This window comes from Trichosurus vulpecula, chromosome 1 (assembly GCF_011100635.1).
Source record: "Trichosurus vulpecula isolate mTriVul1 chromosome 1, mTriVul1.pri, whole genome shotgun sequence".
Lineage (NCBI taxonomy): Eukaryota > Metazoa > Chordata > Mammalia > Diprotodontia > Phalangeridae > Trichosurus > Trichosurus vulpecula.
Genome location: NC_050573.1, coordinates 186,320,274 through 186,339,661, shown reverse-complemented (window position 1 = coordinate 186,339,661; position 19,388 = coordinate 186,320,274). Strand labels below are relative to the sequence as shown.

The window sequence follows — 19,388 nt, the reverse complement described above, 5'->3', positions numbered from 1 at the left end:
GGCCCCAAGGTATGCATGGCTTTTTAAAAAATGAATCCCAATTACGTTAGAATAGCTGCAGCTACCTAACTGGGAAGAATAATGATACTAGCTACAGTCTAACAGAATGTATACAAAATACTTCCATGGAAAAACACACCAAACAGGGCTCAATACCCACATAAATGCACTGTGAAAACAATTAAGTTTTCTATCACCTCCCAATCACCTGAATTCCATCTGCCCTGGAAACAAACTAAAGTCAACCCAAAGTAATCTACTTTTGCTAATACTCACTGGAAATTTAAGTCGAATGTCCAGTCCTTCAGCCAGCTTCTCAATTATTACAGAATACCCTGGAGTCAGAAGTGTGTGATCACCAGCAAACTGAGCAAAGAACTCATTGTGGTCCCACGAGCGAGCAGATACCTATGAAATGTAGGTGAGGCAATCAACACATCTGACTATGTGAGCCAGCGTAGCCGCAGCTGGCAAGTGCTGAAAGGATTTCATGATGGGGAAACACATGCGAAGTAACACAGGGGTATCAAGATACCTGTCCAAAAAGTGGACAGGGTAGGTTACAAGCCCATAAAGATTTTCATATCCTTGATACTATTCTGAGAACTCTGCTTTTTAAAATTTTATTTTTAAGATCATAGGTCACATCAGCATAAGCTAACATTCATAAGAAATAAAAATATAGTCAAGTCATGAGGCACATCCACTTTATCTGACCACTTAAATCTTGTGATAAAAATCAGTCCATACTTGCTTTGGCCTTTTCAGACTTTGATCCTAGTCTTATAGAACTTGTTCCTGGGTAAAGGGGTGGGGGGAAGGTGGGAAGGTTAAGAGCTAATCTAGATCTAGTGAGACTCAAATACCAAATGTATCTAGTCTTTGGCTCAAGTACACCTCCAGCTCTAAAAAGGTCAAAACAAGTATGAAATTACAAGGCAGGATTATCTCAATTACAATGTTTAAAGTGGACAGAAGAGGAGAAAATAAAACTAATAAAGTAGATGGAGTTCATGATTAGGGTAGGGGTTAGGGTAGATGACATCTTAGGTCTGTCCTAAGGGCTATGATTCTATAAAAGCAACATGAGTCATTAATGGAACTGATATTCAAGATGAAAATTTTGAGTAACAATGTTCTATTCAAGGTGACAATTTTAGCACTGGGTCATAGCAACAAGTGCAACTAAAAACATAGCATCTTTAAAACATTTTGCCCAGGAATTTTATACTACATTTGACATATAAGGATAAGCCCAACAATGATGAATGATTTTTTTAAAAAAGAAAATTAAAATCAAAATAGGGTAACACATTCAAATGTATGAGTTCTTTGGAAGGTATCAATTACTTTGCATATGGCTGACTCATACAGTGAAGTTAAATTTGCAAGAGATGTTACAGAAGAGATCAATGTAAGTAAGGTTGTAAGCTTGATATAATGGAAAGAATATTGCTGGCTTTGGAGACAGGATACCTGGATTCAATCCCAGCTATCTCTCTACCTGTAAAATGGGGATGATAATAAACCTGTACTATCTACATTCATGGAGTTATTGTGAGGAAAGCACTTTGTAAACCTTAAGTGCTATAGAATGTTAGTTATCTTTGTAACATGGTATTTAGGTGTGTATAAACAATAGCAGATATAAGTCTATGTATATACATGTATATATATACACATAATCTCTTTGTGTATACACCCATACATACATATGTAATGGACAGATGGCGAACTTTAGATTCATGAAGACCTAGATTCAGTCCAGCCTTTGACACACATTTCCGCAAGTGACCATGGCAAATCACTTAGCCTCTCAAAGCAAAAAGCAACTTTAGGTTAGTAAGAGCTGCCACTGAGTAAAGTTGCCAATGAGGTAAAGAAATTTTGAACACCTAGTGTTCTTCAAACCAATGAAATAACAGCTCTAGGTGAAAACATACAAGCATATTAAACATATGTGGTTATATAAATATAAAAATATATATATATACACACAGAAACTTTGACTAATGTCCTAAAACAAGTAAAATATAAGAAAATTAATTATATTTGTAATTTTATGTATATAGTTATAGTTGTACTAAAAATTAGAACCATTTGCTTTTAAACTTAGGCTCTTAACTTTACTATAACCACTAGGGATCTCAGTAAAAGATTCTTACAATTCTATTTTGGTTATGTAGGTAATGATTACAACTCATCCACACCATCTCATCCTAGGGCTTGAATTTTATAAATACATATGTAAGGGCAAGCAAAGTGGGACTTTTTTGCTGTTTTTTCTTTTGGAGTTTTAGTTCTTCTCAGCACTAAGGCAATCAAGTGTCTTTGAGTCTTGCCTTTGATTGAATAAAAGAGTCTTTGATGACCTGCTTAAGTCACAAGAAAGCCTAAGGTTACATAAGCCTGGATCACGAGGGTTGTGATGCCCTGACTCTGAAGAAGTATATATATACTCTGAGGTTAGCATTTTGCTTGGGGCTTACTCATGGGAAGAGTGTTCACATGATGCAGCCAGATGAAACTCTAGGTAGCCATTAAGGAGCCCCCCAGCTTTGAAAATCCAGATGTTGGTGCTTCTCTCTCTCTCTGGTAACTGTGTATGTATTGTCTTGGTCAGACAGTTAGAAGCCCTGTCTGTCGATTTGTGTTTATTTTCTCTGTTTATAATTTCTGCTTGTAATTTCTGTTTTTATTTTCTCTGAAGTTCAGGGTGCTGACTTTTTCCCCTGAACTAAGTGAATGATATATGTATGTTTAATTAAAGTAAGATTGTTAACCCCTTAAAGTTGCTTTCCTTTAGAAAAGCAGATCAAAGAATCTGTGTTAGCAGCCCTCCTGTGTGCTGGTGTTATTGGCCTTACACCTCCACAGCAGCTGCAAGCAACATTGTTATTACAACACAGGAACTGAGTATATCTTATATTTCCTTACAGTCTCAGTCCCAGCTAACAAATTGTTCTTCACTGAAAAGAATCATAAACAGATCTCAATGAATCTATTTGCTAATAGTTGTTTTCTCTTGAAGCAGCTAGGTTATGCAGTAGATAGTGTCTAGCCCAGAGAAAGTTCAAATTTGGCCTCAGACATTTACTGGCTGTGTGACCCTAGACAAGTCATTTAATCCTGTTTGCCTTAGTTCCTGATCTATAAAATGAGCTGGAAAAGGAAATGGCAAACCAGTCCAGTATCTTTGTCAAGAAAACCCCAGATATGATCACAAAGAGTCAGACATGACTAAAAACTACTTAACAACAACAAAAATTTGATCTTGAATTCATGTTGATTCAGTTTTATAAAAAGGAAGATCCAATTTAGAGGGAGGGGAGGTATGAAGGGGAAGGTCCAGGCCTATGACTTTACTGATGTAGGAAATCCCAAATGAGTAAACTCCTACCAAAGTAGACTAGCAACTGTCCTGAAGCTTGTCGTCTTAGGAATTTTCGTTGTGTCACCCGCAAGTTATTTCTTAGAGAGACTTGAACCCATGTGTTCCTAATTCAGAGGCTTCTAATCACCATTCCATGCCGCTTCTGATTTGGACCAACTCCCACTTCTTACAAACCAAGCCCACCTGATTTAGGTTGCTGCCACACGCATACTCCGGTTGCTGAGATGACACTGAAGCACTTGCTCCTCTAGCTCCTGAACTGGATGCCAGACTCCTGAATACAGGCCTTGTAGATTTCCTGGATCTTTTCTGTAAGAGAGATATCAAGGCAAGAGAATTTTTAAATTTTGTTATCCAATTCTTCAGATTCCCCCTCCTGACTGAACTGAGGCACATTTAACTCTACAAAAGGGAAAAAACAGGGTGTTCTTTAGAAAGTACACATGTAACAAGTTTTCATTTCCTGAGAAGGGAAAGACAATCTTTTTAAAAAATTACTTTTATTTATTTCATTAAATATTGCCCAATTACATGTAAAAAAAATTTTAATAATCTTTTTTTTTTAAATTTTGAGTTCCAAATTCTCTCTCCCTCTATCCCCCCCTCCTTGAGAAACAAGCACTTTGATTTCAATTATAATATAAGGTTAGGCTGAACATATTTCCCTATTAGCCTGCTGCAAAAAAAAAAAAAAAAAAAAAAAAAACCACAAACAAAAAAAAACAAAAAAAAAAAAGTTTGAAAAAAGTATGCTTCAATATGCATTCAGAGTTCATCAGTTCTCTCTCTCTAGAGGACAGCATTTTAATCATGGTTTGGGATTGTTGTGGATCACTGTACTTATTAGAATAGCTAAGTCTTTTATAGTAGATCATCCTTACAATATTGCTGTTACTGTGTATCATGTTCTCCTGGCTCTGCTTACTTTTTGCATTAATTAATTTAAGTCTTCCAAGATTTTTCTGACACCATCCCCCTTCTTCATGTCTTACAGCACAACAGTATTCCATCACATCATATACCACAATTGGACTTAGCCATTCCCAATGATGGGACATCCCCTCAATTTCCAATTCTTTGCCATCACAAAAGAGCTGCTATAATATATTTGTACATAGAGGTCCTTTTTCTTTGATCTCTTTGGGATGCAGAACTGTAGTAGTGTTAATGGGTCAAAGGGTATGCATAGTTTTATAGCCCTTTGGACCTAATTCTAAATTGTTCTCCAGAATGGCTGGAGCAGTTCATAACTTCACCACAGTGCATTAGTGCAGCTTATATTATCTTCCTTTTCTATCGTGTATTTGTAAAGTTCAAGAACAGAAACAGTCCCTGACCTCAAGGAGTTTACATTCCATTCAGAAAAACAACATTTAAAATATATGGTCATTTATAAAAATTACCTGGTTAACATGCATAAAAGTTTCAAATTCTTGAATAAAAAATGTTAAAATTCAACACCATTTATACATCATCATCAAAGAAAGAGACTCAAGCCTGCTACTGTAAGAACTGAGTATTGAGAAGACTCCTCTTAGACATACCTCCTAGAGGAACATCTTGTAGCTGAGTCTTATCTTTCCTCCACTCAGAAACAACATCCAAAATGGCATTAAAGTGGAAGTCCATGCGCTTATCAATAGTGGGGTCAGTGATTCTTCCACCTTCCTGGATCAAGTCACATCTTTCTCCAAGTTTGTGCATTTCGATGCCAAGCTTCAAAACAATGAGAATGAAAAAATGCACATTTTTCTTGGAAAAAAAATTATCTGTCTTAAATCATCACAAAACAAAAAAAATCCTAACACCCCAAAACTTTATGTTACAAATCAGAAGAACCCATAGTTCTATAGCTTCTACTTAGAGATGGCAAATTTCCGTTAAGACTTTTTAAAATTCATTCTTTTATAAAACTAAAAATTATAAATATAGCACACTCAAAACAAATAATAGCTGAATGGCACTATTTACTGAGAGGGTTCAAAAAGAAAGTAAAAATATTTTAAAATCACATTTAAAGATCTCAGATAATTAACCAAGGGCTTCTGATAAGGTGAATTTCAGTGTTAGGTATACATGGCTCTCTCTCTTCCTTCATAATGCTACAGTTACAACTGGTATAGCCTTCTACACTTAGGGTTATATTCACACCCCAAGGCATGACACACCAAATCAGAAAGAGTAGGAAACTTTCTACTGTCCACAGTTGAGGGCATCCAGGTGCTTCTGAACTCCTGTATATATGATTTTATGATGAATGGCTTTCATCCTGCTACTATCCCAACATGAGAAAGAATAGCCAAAAATTATCAGGTTGAGGAAAATACTCAGAGAAATATGGTACAGCTGTATAATGGAAAGAGTATAGCCTGGGAATCAGGAGAACTAGTACTAATCTTGGTTGTATCATTAATTGGTTGACCACAGGTAAGCCATTTAATCCCTCCAACTCTCAGTTTCTTCATCTGTGAAAGGAGGTTGAACCAGATACTGTGAAGTCTCTTTAAGCTCAAGCAGTCTACGATTCTATAATTTTTTTTTTAAATAACATTACGATCACAGTACAACATCATATTTCCTATAGCTCTTCAGTAGCTCACATTTATAGTATGCTTTAGGATTTACAAAGTGCTTTATGTCATAATACCATTTGATCCTTATAACAAGCCTGTGGTTAAGCTGTTATTACCCCTTCAGTTCACAGATAAAGAAACAAACTGAGACAGTATTTCACTGAGGGTCAAATAGCTAGGAAATGTCTATGGCAGGGTACAACCAAGATCTTCCTGGCTTCAAGTCCAATGCTTTGGTCACTACCATGCTGTTTAATTAATATTAACTTAAGTTAATCAATTTTCTCTTACTACTTTTACATTTCTGTCTGTCTCTCTCTCCCCACCCTCAACCTTCTCTTGTCCTCTCACCTTCTCTTGCTCTCACTCCTCCCTCTCATATATACGTAAACACACACTGAAGTTCAAAATTAACAGACTAATAAATATTTAAGGAGATATTCTTTATAGCTCATCAAAAAAAATTTGGGGGTAGCCTTCAAAGATATTAAAGGCCTTGAAAAATGAAAACTTCTTTTAGGTTCATCCACTCAGGACAGCATCACAAATACTCCTTTTTTAAATACTAGGAGGGAAAAATAAATCATTTAGTAGTCAAAGTTGGCTTCCATGTATGGAAAATAAAGCCATACACCACAAAATTCCTGAAATACTATTCTTTCCCTTAGTTATAGTACAGCTCTCTTAGAGAAACCCACTTGCTCACACATTAGGGCTATAGGGTTGTTTATACAGCCATTGACAATCTGAGCTCCTCTTCCAACTGTGACTCCTTTAAAGGATTTGTCATCCCAGACTCGTCCACCAATCCTGTCTTTGGCTTCTAGGATGATCACCTGCATAGACACACAATTCAGGTAGCAAAAAAATGATGATGTTATCATGCCCCCCACCCTCACCCACGCTCCCTCATTGTGCATGGGTTATACCCTGAAGGTAAATAAGTCAGTAATATTGCTTCCATCCTTCAGCATTTTGTTGTTGGGAAAGAAAGGACTTGAAAAGGAAAGCAGTTATTCACCTAGTTTAAAAAAAATCCTGTGTCTAGCCCTGAGAAAACCAAAAAGCCTGGAACAAATCACTCAACTACCCGTTGTTTTAGTTTTTCCCCTATGATATCCCTTTCAATTCAATTCCTAGGCATAATATGAAGGTTGACAAGAGGAAAAATGGAACAAATTTCAAGGGCCTCTCAAAACACTACCTTTTATTTATATATACTATTATTAAAGTTTATTTTTCAAGATATAATTTTTCCAATGAAATGTTTCCAATGAAACTATTCAACTTAGTTTCCATTTACATTTGCTTTCCACTTTCTCAAAGTTTAACCAGCCTAAGATATTAATATTTTGAAATAGTTTTATGTCATAATAATATAATAAAGATGAAACACTTGCCATCCCTTTGTAAATTTACACTTATCATACTATTTCTCCTAAAGCTTCCACCAGGTGGAAAGTAGTGACTAGACTATGGTATTGGAATCCAAATGATTTAAGCTTTTCACTGTGATCATTAGCTGACATCAGCACATTTTTCTATATAATGTTTCCCCTTTTCTATGTAGCAACAAGGACTTCTCGTTGGGTTCTCTTTCCTTCAAGGATTCCAATCCCAGATGTTTGAGTGGTTCTTAAACTGCTTAGGATTATCCATATCACTAAAAATGTTTATGAAGTTTATTGGTTCCTCTGTAAGGGTTCTTAATGTAGGATTCAGGAAATTGCTTTAAAAAAACACAACTGTATTTCACTACAACTGGTTTCCTTTGTAATCCTGTTTATTTTTGTTATATTCATTTAAAAACCTCATTCTGAGAAAGGGATTCACAAGCTTCACTAGACTGCCAAAGGGATCTGTTACACAAAAAAAGTTAAGAATCTCTACTCAATAGAATTCACTCTATGAAATCCTTTCCCTCATGACTAGAATGAGTCCTTACTTGAGCAGATTTCTTCCTTAACCCCAAATACAGTTTGGCAAAGTAATAAAAATCTTTCAGGATAGGTACCTCTAGGCCCATATCTTGACATTTTCCCCCAAGAGTAGACAATTCTTGTTCCCCCACCTTCTTTGCTCACCGCAAAAACACATTTCTAATCTCATGGCCTCTGCCCTGATAATTATGGGCACAGACATCACTCAGGTATCTATCATACCTAATATATATATAGATATACATATACACACATATATATGTATGTATATAAACTCACAACCCCATGGAAATATGAACAGCATGGACTTCAAAAGGTTGTTTCCCAAAATCTGGGGTTTAGGTGTGTCCTCCTCAAATATAAGCAAGTCTGAGTAAATCAGGAAAACTGAAGAACCAGGAGCTAATATTCCCCAAATCATTCATTCCCACAAAGAGAATTTTTTTTTAAAGCAACCCACTTCCCACCTGAGTCCAATACTAATCTTTCTACAACATGCTTTAAAGAATGGCATTCAGTTAAAGCAAGGAAAAGTCTCCTAACGATATTTATGAATGCTTTTCTTTCTCTTAACTTCACAAGAAAAAAAAATGTAAGGAAATAAATCTTTCGATCTGGCAAGGATCTTTAGGCAATAAATACAATGTCAAAGCAAAGTATTTGTTTCTCTTAGAGTTTTCTTTACAAGAACAGCCTTTCAACAAAGATTTATTATGTGCCTGAGTGTAGACCACAGTGTTAGGTGTGCTGAGATTTGCCCTTATGAGCCTTATAGTCTAGAATGTGGCTAACATATAGATGTGAAGAGATAACTTGTTAATACAATATAAGTCAGAAGTGCATTAGAGAGTTGCAAATCAAAGTGTTACATGAGGTTAAAGGGGAAAACATTGTTACTGACTCTGGGAAAGAGACAGAGACTAGCAATAGCTTTAAGAAGATGGTACTTAATTTTGGTTTTTAAGGATGGGTAGGAATTAAACAGGTGAAATGGAAGAAAGAAATTACAAGCATAGGGAACAGTAAAGAAAAGAGAGCAGACAACAGGAACCAAATTTTTCCCAACTCTAAGCCCAGCATTCTAACCACTATGGCATAATGCCTCTAATGCCTCTAGAAGTCTAAAATATTTCTTCAAAATTATGACAATTTTTATTTCTTGCTTTGATAATTAAATCCACCTTATATAGTGTGTTTATTGGGACTAAGCAGCTGTCACTATTGTGAGTATTTACATTCTCCATACAGAAGGGAACAAATTTCTAATGCCCTCAGAAAAAGCAGACAAAAGGCCACTTTATCTTCCAGATATTTCTAACGCTGTATTTTAACAGTTCCTTACCTTAATTCCAAAGTTGTGCAGTTGCCTAGCAGCTGCTAATCCTGATGGACCAGCCCCAACAATGATAACTGATTTCTTTAAAAGAAAAAGAAAAAATTTTAAAAAGCTGCACAATTACAGACTGAAAATATGGCTACACAGTTCATTCCTCTCCATCTTCTGTAATCGCTCATAAATCTATTTTCCTTTTGCAAATGCTATCTTGAACTTTTCTATTAACCACTCCCTCCCCTACTCTCCCACTTATGCTTTAGGGAAATGATGTTTGCCATTTCCGTCTCTGAAGGGATTACTCATTCCATGTTGTTCTTTGTAGTAGGCATACTTAACTTTTCTCCAAGATCCACATGACCTATCAATGTTACTATTAGTTGTAGTACATTAGTAATATTTATCATTTGCATTATAGTAACAAACTTAAATAGTATTTTAAGGCTTTCAAAGTGCTTTACAAAGATTCTCTCATTGGATCCTCCAAACAGCCCTGTAAGGCAGTTGTTATAGTCACTATTATACCCCTTTTCACAGATGAAGAAACCGAGCTTTAAAACAGTTAAGTGACTATTAGCAGTGGTGGCATTATTGTTATAAACTATAGTCACCTACATTGTGGTAGTCTTTTGGGAGAAGATGGTGGTCAGGGCTGACAGACAAAACCCCAGTATTGATCAGACCTTTTCTTGTCATAAAATAAAGTATCCTCTCCGCTTCCTGAACACATCTAATGCGCACAAGGCCTCGGACGATAATGTGATGAGTGCATTTCTGAGGGGTAAGTGCTTCCTGTGTTTTGGAACAAAATAAAACTGTTAAAGCAATTAAATATTTCATGGTAGTGAATACCCATCAGTTATCAGCTAGCCAGTAATAATAAACAGAGAAGTATAGGAGTTTGTACTTTATCACAAAAAGTTCCCAACCCTCATAATTCTTTTCCTCCAAAAAAAGATCACTGTAAGTGGTATAGGGTCTAAGAGCATAATGTGTCCCTGATTCCCTGAACTATTTAGTTTAAAAAAAAGTCACCACAGACTTATTTACTGCTTGTTGAAGGAGCATTTAAACTTGTGCCCATGTGACAGAGAAACATCTGTGGGGGTATGGGATCTGCTCTTAGTGAAGGCTTAGTTAGAACTAACCACCAATGAGAATCCAAAAGCATTTTTCAAAAGCAGAATGTGGAGGTGATATATTTGGACACTGTGGTTGTTCCTCCTACTTCATCATTTTGGTAGATAACACTGTCCCTCAAAATTCTAGAGACAAACGAGAGGTAAGATGACATGGTGGGTTAGGAGAGGGACCTGGGAGTAAAGACTTATACAGGTTCAATTTCTGGCTGTAGTACATACTAGTTAGTCATGATCTCTGCCTCCAGGCAACTCCCTCCAACTTTCTCTTGTTTCTCTCTGCTTTTTTCTTTATCACTACTCCTCTTCTCAAGTGCCCTCTGATGGCAGACCATGAGCAAGTACAAAAGGAAGGGTAGAAGTGTGTTAACTGCATGGAAAGATGTGGCCAAATAGGCTTGGGACTGGTTATGGAAGACAGATAAAAAATATAGTCACTTGAAAATTGTATTGAGCAAGTTTTTAAAAATATTTAAAAGTCCTCAGTGTGTTTAGATCATCATCATTTATCACAGAACATTTCTATTATGTGCTAGTAGGTACAGCAAATCTGTACAATCAGTCTGAAAAGCTGTGAACACTTTCAAGAGATTTTTCTTTCATAATGAAATTCGAAGAAAACATCATTGAACAACTGTATTGAATCTAAATGCCCAAAATCAAGGGAAAAAAAAACCAAGTAGGTATTTTAGTAGGTGATCAAGTCACTACCTGAAAATATGCATTAAAGAACAAAAAATGAAAAAAAAGCAGGACATAATTGAGCATGCAGACCTCCATTATACCTACATAAAAACACGTGCGTGAACATTAATGACAAAGGATCTAATGTACAGTAAAATTTAATGTTCATTAGTTCTTTTCCTATAAATTGCACAAATTCATAAATAGTTAATTCTGACCACCTACATGCTGGACAATAATTATAGATAATTCTATGTTGTTTAAAGAGTCTAAATTAGTGTACATTCAAGACAACAACCATAACTTAGCTGTATTATTCTGATCATTTCTGAAGTCACTTTGAGTAGTCAAAAGACATTCCAATAGGACCACTGGAATATTTAATCAAGATTATGTTTAGAAGGAGAAGAATCTAACAAAGTCAAGAATTTCAGCCTTTTAAAAAAGTTTATATTACCTCTTCTTTAGTTTCACAGTCTCCTTATGAGATTTTCTCAATTTTACAGATCAACAAGCTGATGCCGAAAAGATCATGTTACTTATCCAAGGTCAGACAGAGGTATGATTAGACTCTTGGTCTCCCATCTCCCTTTCTTGTGCCCTTGCCACTATATAACACTGCCTCCAGGGCTACCTGAAGAGTGGAGACCACGTTTCCTATTTCCATTGTAACTTGCAAAGTAGGACCCTACACCTTGTAGGTGTCTCCCTTATTCAGTGACCAAGTCCAGCTTTCCTCTTAAAGAATCCAAAGGTCCATGCAGAGATAGTATCAACTTTCTTTAGACACACACAACCTATCACACATATACATACAGATAAAAGCATAAATACATATGTAATATGTACTTTCATACATATACATACATATAGATCTATGTATGCTTAGTCATGCGCCCATATATCCATGAACGTGTGTATGCAGAAACACACACACACTCTCTCTCTTATATCCATGTGTATATGTGTTCTAACTGTACAGCAATGCCAGTCTTGCTTACTTTGCAATTAGTATACCACAGAGCAAGGATGAGGTTTCTCAAAGCCAAATACATGGTGGGGTCTCGTGAATATTCTGGGAACTCATAGAGCTCATCCAGTTCCATCACATCTGGTCTCACACAGAGGGCTTTTCCACATTCATTGGGCTGGTAGAAGGGCTGGAAGTACTGGTTCATCCCAGGAACTAAGAGAAGATAAACTAAAAGTAAATCTCACATTTCATTAACAAGAGGTAGTTTCGATCAATCAACAAGCATTTATTAAGAACCTATTATGTGCCAGGTACTGTGATAGGCACTGGGGACACAAAAATAAAAGCAAAAACAATCCCAGCCCTAAAGAAACTTGCATTCTATCAGAGGAGACAACAGGTGGGAGGGGTGGGGGGGTTTCGGGGTGTGTGGGTGTGTGTATAAAATAGATACAAGGTAATTTGATACAAAAGGGTTCTGGCAGCTGGGAGAATCAGGAAAGGTTTGATATAGAAGGTAGCACTCAAATTGAGTTTTTTCTCCCAATTCAATTAAAAAACATTAAGTGCCTACAAGGAAGAGGCACCATGGTAGGTGCTACGGATACAAGAACAAGAGTCACAGACTTAAGTAGGTCCACTTTCTATTAGCCGGTTAACTGCTTCGTCCCTCAGCTTAGGATTATAGATGTAGAAGGAAAACTCGGGCCATCTCCAGCCTGCTCATTTTACAACCAAAGAAACCAAGGTTGAGCTGAGTCTAGAAGGAAACTGGGAATTCTAAGTGGGAGGGAAGGAGTACACTACAGGAATAGGGGATGGTTGGGCATGTAACTGAAAGCCTGAGTGCTCAGACTTGACCCTGAAACCTTCTCATGCACCAAACACATGAAGGAAGGAGGCTCACTCCTAAATTTTATTTTAAAGGAGTTGTTTTTTGTTTTGATACTAAAGTTATTTTTTTAAGCCCCATTTCCAATGAACTATGGACCCTACCTAAAAAAAAAAAACCTAACATTTAATCAAAACTGAATGACCAACTGGCTGAGCCTGAAAGTACATTTCACATCTGTAGTTCTCCCAACACTCTATTGGGGAGAGGGAAGGATGCATCATTATTAATTCTTCAGGATTCCCATGCCTACATTTTAACAAGGGCTTCTGTGATTTGGGTGGCATCAACACTCTAGGAGGAAGTTAGGGTGCCTTACATCAGTGATATACTCAAACAGAAACAGATTCCGAAGGCACACGTTGACTTAGAAAATCACAAATTTACGTTATCTATGTTTTATTGTATTTTTATTTATTTTGTTAAATATTTCCTAATTACATTTTAACTTAGTTCAAGTTACAGGGGACTGTTTGACACCACTAACTTAGAGGCCACATAAAACCTATTTGTTTCATTAGCAAAGAAGCTAGCAGTTACATAGGAAGCAGAAAGACAAGGGCTATTTTTTCCCTTTATAATTCCTTTCAACTGCAAACAATTTCCCCTCAAAAAGACTTCTCCCAAAATCAATGTCTAAGAATATGGTCCCTAAAACTACTCAGACATTTCAGGATTTTTTTCCCTCAAAAACTAAGATGGGCCATCATAAGAAAGCTACACTAAGTTCATAAGAGACATGACCGTCAAATCATGCATAATCAAATCCAAAAAGTGAGGTGCAACACACCAAGCTTGTTCCAGTTAAAAAGGAAATCTTTAAATTTTTGTGATTCTCTTGTTTTCAAGAGAAAAGGGGAGGAAATGAAGGAGGGCATGCTGGCCTAGGGGACACTTCTTACCAAACACACCTGGAACAGCCTTGCACTGCTCTACCTTCTCAGGGCTGGCTTCACCGGGGCCTCGGTTGGTGCTGGTGCAGGAGGGGCTCATGCCCACACAGTCAGGATAATAGGCAGATAGTAAAGGTGCAGCCACGCTATCTTTCAGAAAGGGAGGAAGGATAAGCATGGAATACCACCAGTGATTAGACACTTCAGCAACTCTCTAAGGTGGAGATGAGAGAAGAGCAAGATAGGAAGGGAAAGAAGAGTTAGGAATATCAAGACAGAAGAAAGAAAAGACAAAATATAAATAAATTCAATAAGGCTAAAAAGTTTCTTCTTCATTTCACATTATCTTTCCCCTTCCTTTCTTACTCTGCATTCTCCCCACTCAGACCTTGGCAATATTACACATCTAAAATCTGAAAGTACAGGATTTGTACCAAATATGGCTTCTCATACTTAAAAGACTAAGTTTTCAACCAGAGTTCTTCCATGCGGTTCATAGAATGATAGTTCGAGAGCTGAAAGAAACCTCAGAGGCCATCTAGTCCAAACCTGCTCATTTTATAAACGAGGAAACTGAGGCACAACGAGGTTAAATGACTGCCCAGGGTCATAAAGGTAAGTAGGCATTAGAGGTGAGATTTGAAACCTGGTCCTCTGATTTCAGAGCTTTCTACTATACTTCCTGATCAAAGACTTTAGAAAATTTCCATTTTCTATAGCCAAAGTCAAATCAACCAACAAACACTTATTAAGCATATATCATATGCCAGGAATTGTGCTAAAGTTTTGGGCATATAAACAAAAAACTGTTCCTGCCTTAAAGGTGCTTATATTCTGATGTAATCTGATGCAGGGTATAACTGAAACATCATCCTTGAGGTAATTAAAGGTTTACTTTCCTTTCCACCAAGCCCACATTTTAACCTTCTATTTTAACATAAAAGCCACTTTGATTTTAAGGTAAGAACTAAAATCTAGATACTGGGCATTGGACATAACATTCCAATCCATCTTTAATGCTTTGGTCAAAGGTTAATGGAAAGCTTCAACCACAATATAGTCTTCAGAGTAAGATTTTAAAAATATAGACCAAAACAAAATTAGCCAGTTCTCAGAACACATAACATTATTCCATATTAGATTTCATCTATGTAAGTCAAACACAACTGCTTTGTCTGAAGTATCATTTGCTAGGGATCTTAAAGCAGATAGCAAAAAAACAAAAACAAAAAACTAGTTCGAAAATAAGTCTGTATCAAAGAAGCACACCTTTTTTGATACTGATCTTTAAATACATGCAAGTCAGAGTAAACTCAGGAAATATTTGTTGTAGTTCTAAGACAAACTGGGCAAAATGCAAGAATTAGTCACAGCCGTCGGCAATCTGAAACACACCACCACCAAGGCTTCTCAAAGTTTTAGAAAGGCAAGATTAAAGAAGATGCTCTTTCATAGTCACTTTCAATAAGTCCATGTTGTGTTTTTCAGTCATTTTCAGTCACTTTCAGTCACGTCCAACTCTTTTTGACCTTATTTGGGGTTGGTTTGGTTTTTTTGCATAGATACTGGAGTGGTTTGCTACTTCCTACTCCAGCTCATTTAACAGATGAAGATACTATGGCAAACACAGTTAAGTTACTTTCCCAGGGTCCCACAGCTAGTGAGTATCTGAGGTCAAATTTGAACTCAGGAAGGTGAGTCTTCCTAACTCCAGGTCTGGCACTCTATCTAATGTACCAAATAGCTGCCCAGTAAGTCTATATCACCTGGAAAAATTTGTAGTTAATATACTTCGACTCCCTTTACTTAAGTCCTAATCTGATATCTCATCACGGCATGGAGGAGACCCTTGGTTCTCAATTCAATAAGCATTTATTAAAAGCTCCTACTATGTGCTTAGTGATCATAACACAAGACCAAAAAATGAAGCAGCCCTCAAGAAGCTTACATTCTATTGAGGGGAGAAACAATACACACCTAGAAAACGAAGTACAAAATATAAATCTATACAAAGTAATTTCCAATGGAGGAGAACAAGAGGAATCATTATAGACTTCCTGTAACACATGGCATCTGAGGCGAGCTTTGAAGAAAGATATGAGTTGTATAAAGCAGAGATGAGGAAGGAATAGATTCCAGGCCTGGGGGCATATAGCCTGTACAAAGGTATGAAGGATGGGATAGAAACATGGCACACTGAGAAAAGCAAGGTAGCCAGTTTGACTACAACATAAACTATCTGGAAGAGAGAAATGTGTAATAAACCTGAAAGGCAGGCTAGAACCAGAGGAGTTTGTATTTTATCCTACAGGCAAGGGGGAGCTACTGGAATTACTTGAATAAGAAAATGAAATGTTTAGCCATGTGCTTCAGGAATATCACTTTGGTAATCATGTGGAAGATAGGTTGGAATGGAAAAAGACTAGAGGTAGGGAAACAAATAGGCAGGCTATTATAATATCCCAGGCAAGAGGAGATGAGGGCATAAACTAGGTTTGTGGTGATACGATTGGAAGGCAGACATGGGACATATGTTATGGAGACAGACTTAGGAACTGATTGGACACGAAGAGGAAAGAAGAGGAAAGAGATGAGGCTGGCTACAAGGTTGTAACCATGGTTGACTAGAAGAACGGTGGTACAACCAAAACAAAGAAATTAGGGAGAAAAGAGGGTTTATGGGAAGGGAAGATACTGAATTGTTTTAGATGTGCTAAGTTTGAGATGTTTACGGGACATTCAGTTGTAGAGGTCCAAAGTGATTCGAGACTAAAATTCAAGAGAAAGACTGACGCTGGACATGAAGACTCAGGAATCGTCTGCATAGAGATGATAGTTAAACCTATGGAAGCTCATGAGATCATCAAAAAAAGAGAGAAGGTGGACCTTTATAGAGATCTGAGGCACACTCACTATAAAGAAATGCGATAATGATCTTGAAAAGAAGAATGAGGAGTGGTCAGATGGGCAGAACTAGAAAAGAGTAATGTAATGAAAACCCAAGGAAGAAAAGGTATACAGGAAGTCCATCAAATGCCACAGTGAGGTGAGGAAGGATAAGAACTGAGATAAGGACTGGATTTGACAATATATAACTTAACTTTAAAGATCACTTTCAGTTGAATGAGGAGGCTACGGAATGGAGGAAATAGAGACAACTTTTTCTAATTTGGCTGTGAAAAGTTAGAGACATAATAGAGATAGTAGCAGCAAGTCAAAGTCTTAAGAACAGGATAAACACTAGCATATTTGTGAGCAGGATGGAAGGAGCAGTGGATAAGGAGATACTGAAAATTAAGGAGAAAGAGGGGATGACCAAAGGAGCAAACTCAAGAAGACACTGGGAGGGACAGGGAGGAGAGCAACAGCACAAGTTTGCAAGGATTAAAATAAAGGGTTTTTTTTTAACCTTTCTTGGGTCATGGATGCCTTTTGAGGGTCTGGTAAAGCCTACAGACTCCTCCAAATGTCTGTTGTCTATATTCATAACTAAAGAAAATGCTAAATTTCAGTTAGAGATTAGTATGTACAAACATGAAAAGTTTTTTTCCACTCAAGTTAACAGACCTTGTGAAAGCTATCCAAGAACCTCAGCTTAAGAACTCCTGTAAGGTGGAGCCAAGATGGCGGCTGGAAAGCAGGGACTTGCCTAGGGCTCCCCCCTAGGTCCCTCCAAATACCTATAAAAATGGCTCTGAACAAATTCTAGAACTGCAGAACCCATGAAATAGCAGTGGGAAGCAGGGCTCCATCCCAGGACAGCCTGGATGGTCGCTGGGTAAGGTCTATCACGCACAGAGGTAGGCAGAGCAGAGCCCAGCATGGGCTGCACCCGGACCGATCAGACTGGCAGCTGGACAGAACAGGCCATAGCACCCTGAATCAGTGAGCTGTAGCAGTTACCAGACTTCTCAACCCACAAACACCAAAGACAACAGAGAAGGTTAGTGAGGAAAAAACCACAGGGACAGAGTGAAAAGAGTTCCTGGTAGGCCACCACCCAGGGGGCAGCAGAGGTGGGGCAGCTACAGAACTACAGCTGCAGTTGCTTCCTGCCCCAGGCCCACCTGGTGGGAGGAATTAAGTGGCAGATCACAGCTGGAGGGCAGAACCTGCTTAAGATCTGAGTGGCTGTCAGGGTTGGCTGTTCTTGGGGGAGGAGGAGCACTGGTATGGCAGAGCTGGCTGTGTAGAAATAGCTCTGAAAACAACAGTGCATCCCCTCAAGCTTGAAACAAAGTACTCTCTACTCTACAAGCAGTCATACCCCATCAAAAAACTCAAGGGTCAAGTAGTTGGCTGGGAACATGGCCAGGCATCGAAAATGGACTCAGATTCAGACTCAGACTTTGGAATCTTTCTCTGGTGACAAAGAAGACCAAAACATATAACCAGAAGAAGTCAACAAAGTCAAAGAGCCTACATCAAAAATCTCCAAGAAAAACATGAACTGGTCCCAGACCATGGAAGAGCTCAAAAAGGATTTGGAAAAGCAAGTTAAAGAAGTAGAGGAAAAATTGGGAAGAGAAATGAGAATGATGCGAGGAAACCATGAAAAACAAGTCAATGACTTGCTAAAAGAGACCCAAAAAAATACTGAAGAAAATAACACCTTAAAAAATAGACTAATTCAAATGGCAAAAGAGCTCCAAAAAGCCAATGAGGAGAAGAATGCCTTGAAAGGCAGAATTAGCCAAATGGAAAAGGAAGTCCAAAACACCACTGAAGAAAATGCCACCTTAAAAATTAGATTGGAGCAAGTGGAAGCTAGTGACTTTATGAGAAATCAAGATATTATAAAACAGAACCAAAGAAATGAAAAAATGGAAGACAATGTGAAATATCTCATTGGAAAAACCACTGATCTGGAAAATAGATCCAGGAGAGATAATTTAAAAATTATTGGACTACATGAAAGCCATAATCAAAAAAAGAACCTAGATATCATCTTTCAAGAAATTATCAAGAGAACTGCCCTGATATTCTAGAGCCAGAGGGTAAAATAGAAATTGAAAGAATCCACAGATTGCCTCCTCAAAAAGATCCCAAAAAGAAAACTCCTAGGAATATTGTCTCCAAATTCCAGAGCTCCCAGATCAAGGAGAAAATACTGCAAGCAGCCAGAAGGAAACAATTTGAGTATTGTGGAAACACAATCAGGATAACACAAGATCTAGCAGCTTCTACATTAAGGGATCAAAGGGCTTGGAATATGATATTCCGGAGGTCAATGGAGCTAGGATTAAAACCTAGAATCACCTACCCAGCAAAACTGAGTATCATGCTCCAAGGCAAAATATGGACTTTCAATAAAATAGAGGACTTTCAAAGCTTTCTCAGTGAAAAGACCAGAGCTGAATAGAAAATCTGACTTTCAAACACAAGAATCAAGAGAAGCCTGAAAAGGTCAACAAGAAAGAGAAATCATAAGGGACTTACTAAAGTTGAACTGTTTTGTTTACATTCCTACATGGAAAGATGATGTGTACAATTCATGAGACCTCAGTATTAGGGTAGCTGAAGGGAATATACATACATACACATATATATATATATATATATATATA

The 19,388-nt window shown here is 37.4% G+C and overlaps 1 protein-coding gene across 1 annotated transcript in view; it reads right to left on the bottom strand.

Annotated features, from left to right (window-relative positions):
- KDM1B (lysine demethylase 1B) overlaps positions 1–19,388 on the bottom strand; it is a 52,329-nt gene that overhangs the window by 21,722 nt on the left and 11,219 nt on the right. Inside the window, 10 exon segments of the mRNA XM_036752966.1 lie at positions 277–408; positions 3,578–3,609; positions 3,612–3,650; positions 3,653–3,703; positions 4,939–5,110; positions 6,666–6,803; positions 9,250–9,324; positions 9,856–10,032; positions 12,065–12,249; positions 13,831–14,035. Of these exon segments, the coding sequence (XP_036608861.1) occupies positions 277–408; positions 3,578–3,609; positions 3,612–3,650; positions 3,653–3,703; positions 4,939–5,110; positions 6,666–6,803; positions 9,250–9,324; positions 9,856–10,032; positions 12,065–12,249; positions 13,831–14,035 (1,206 nt within the window).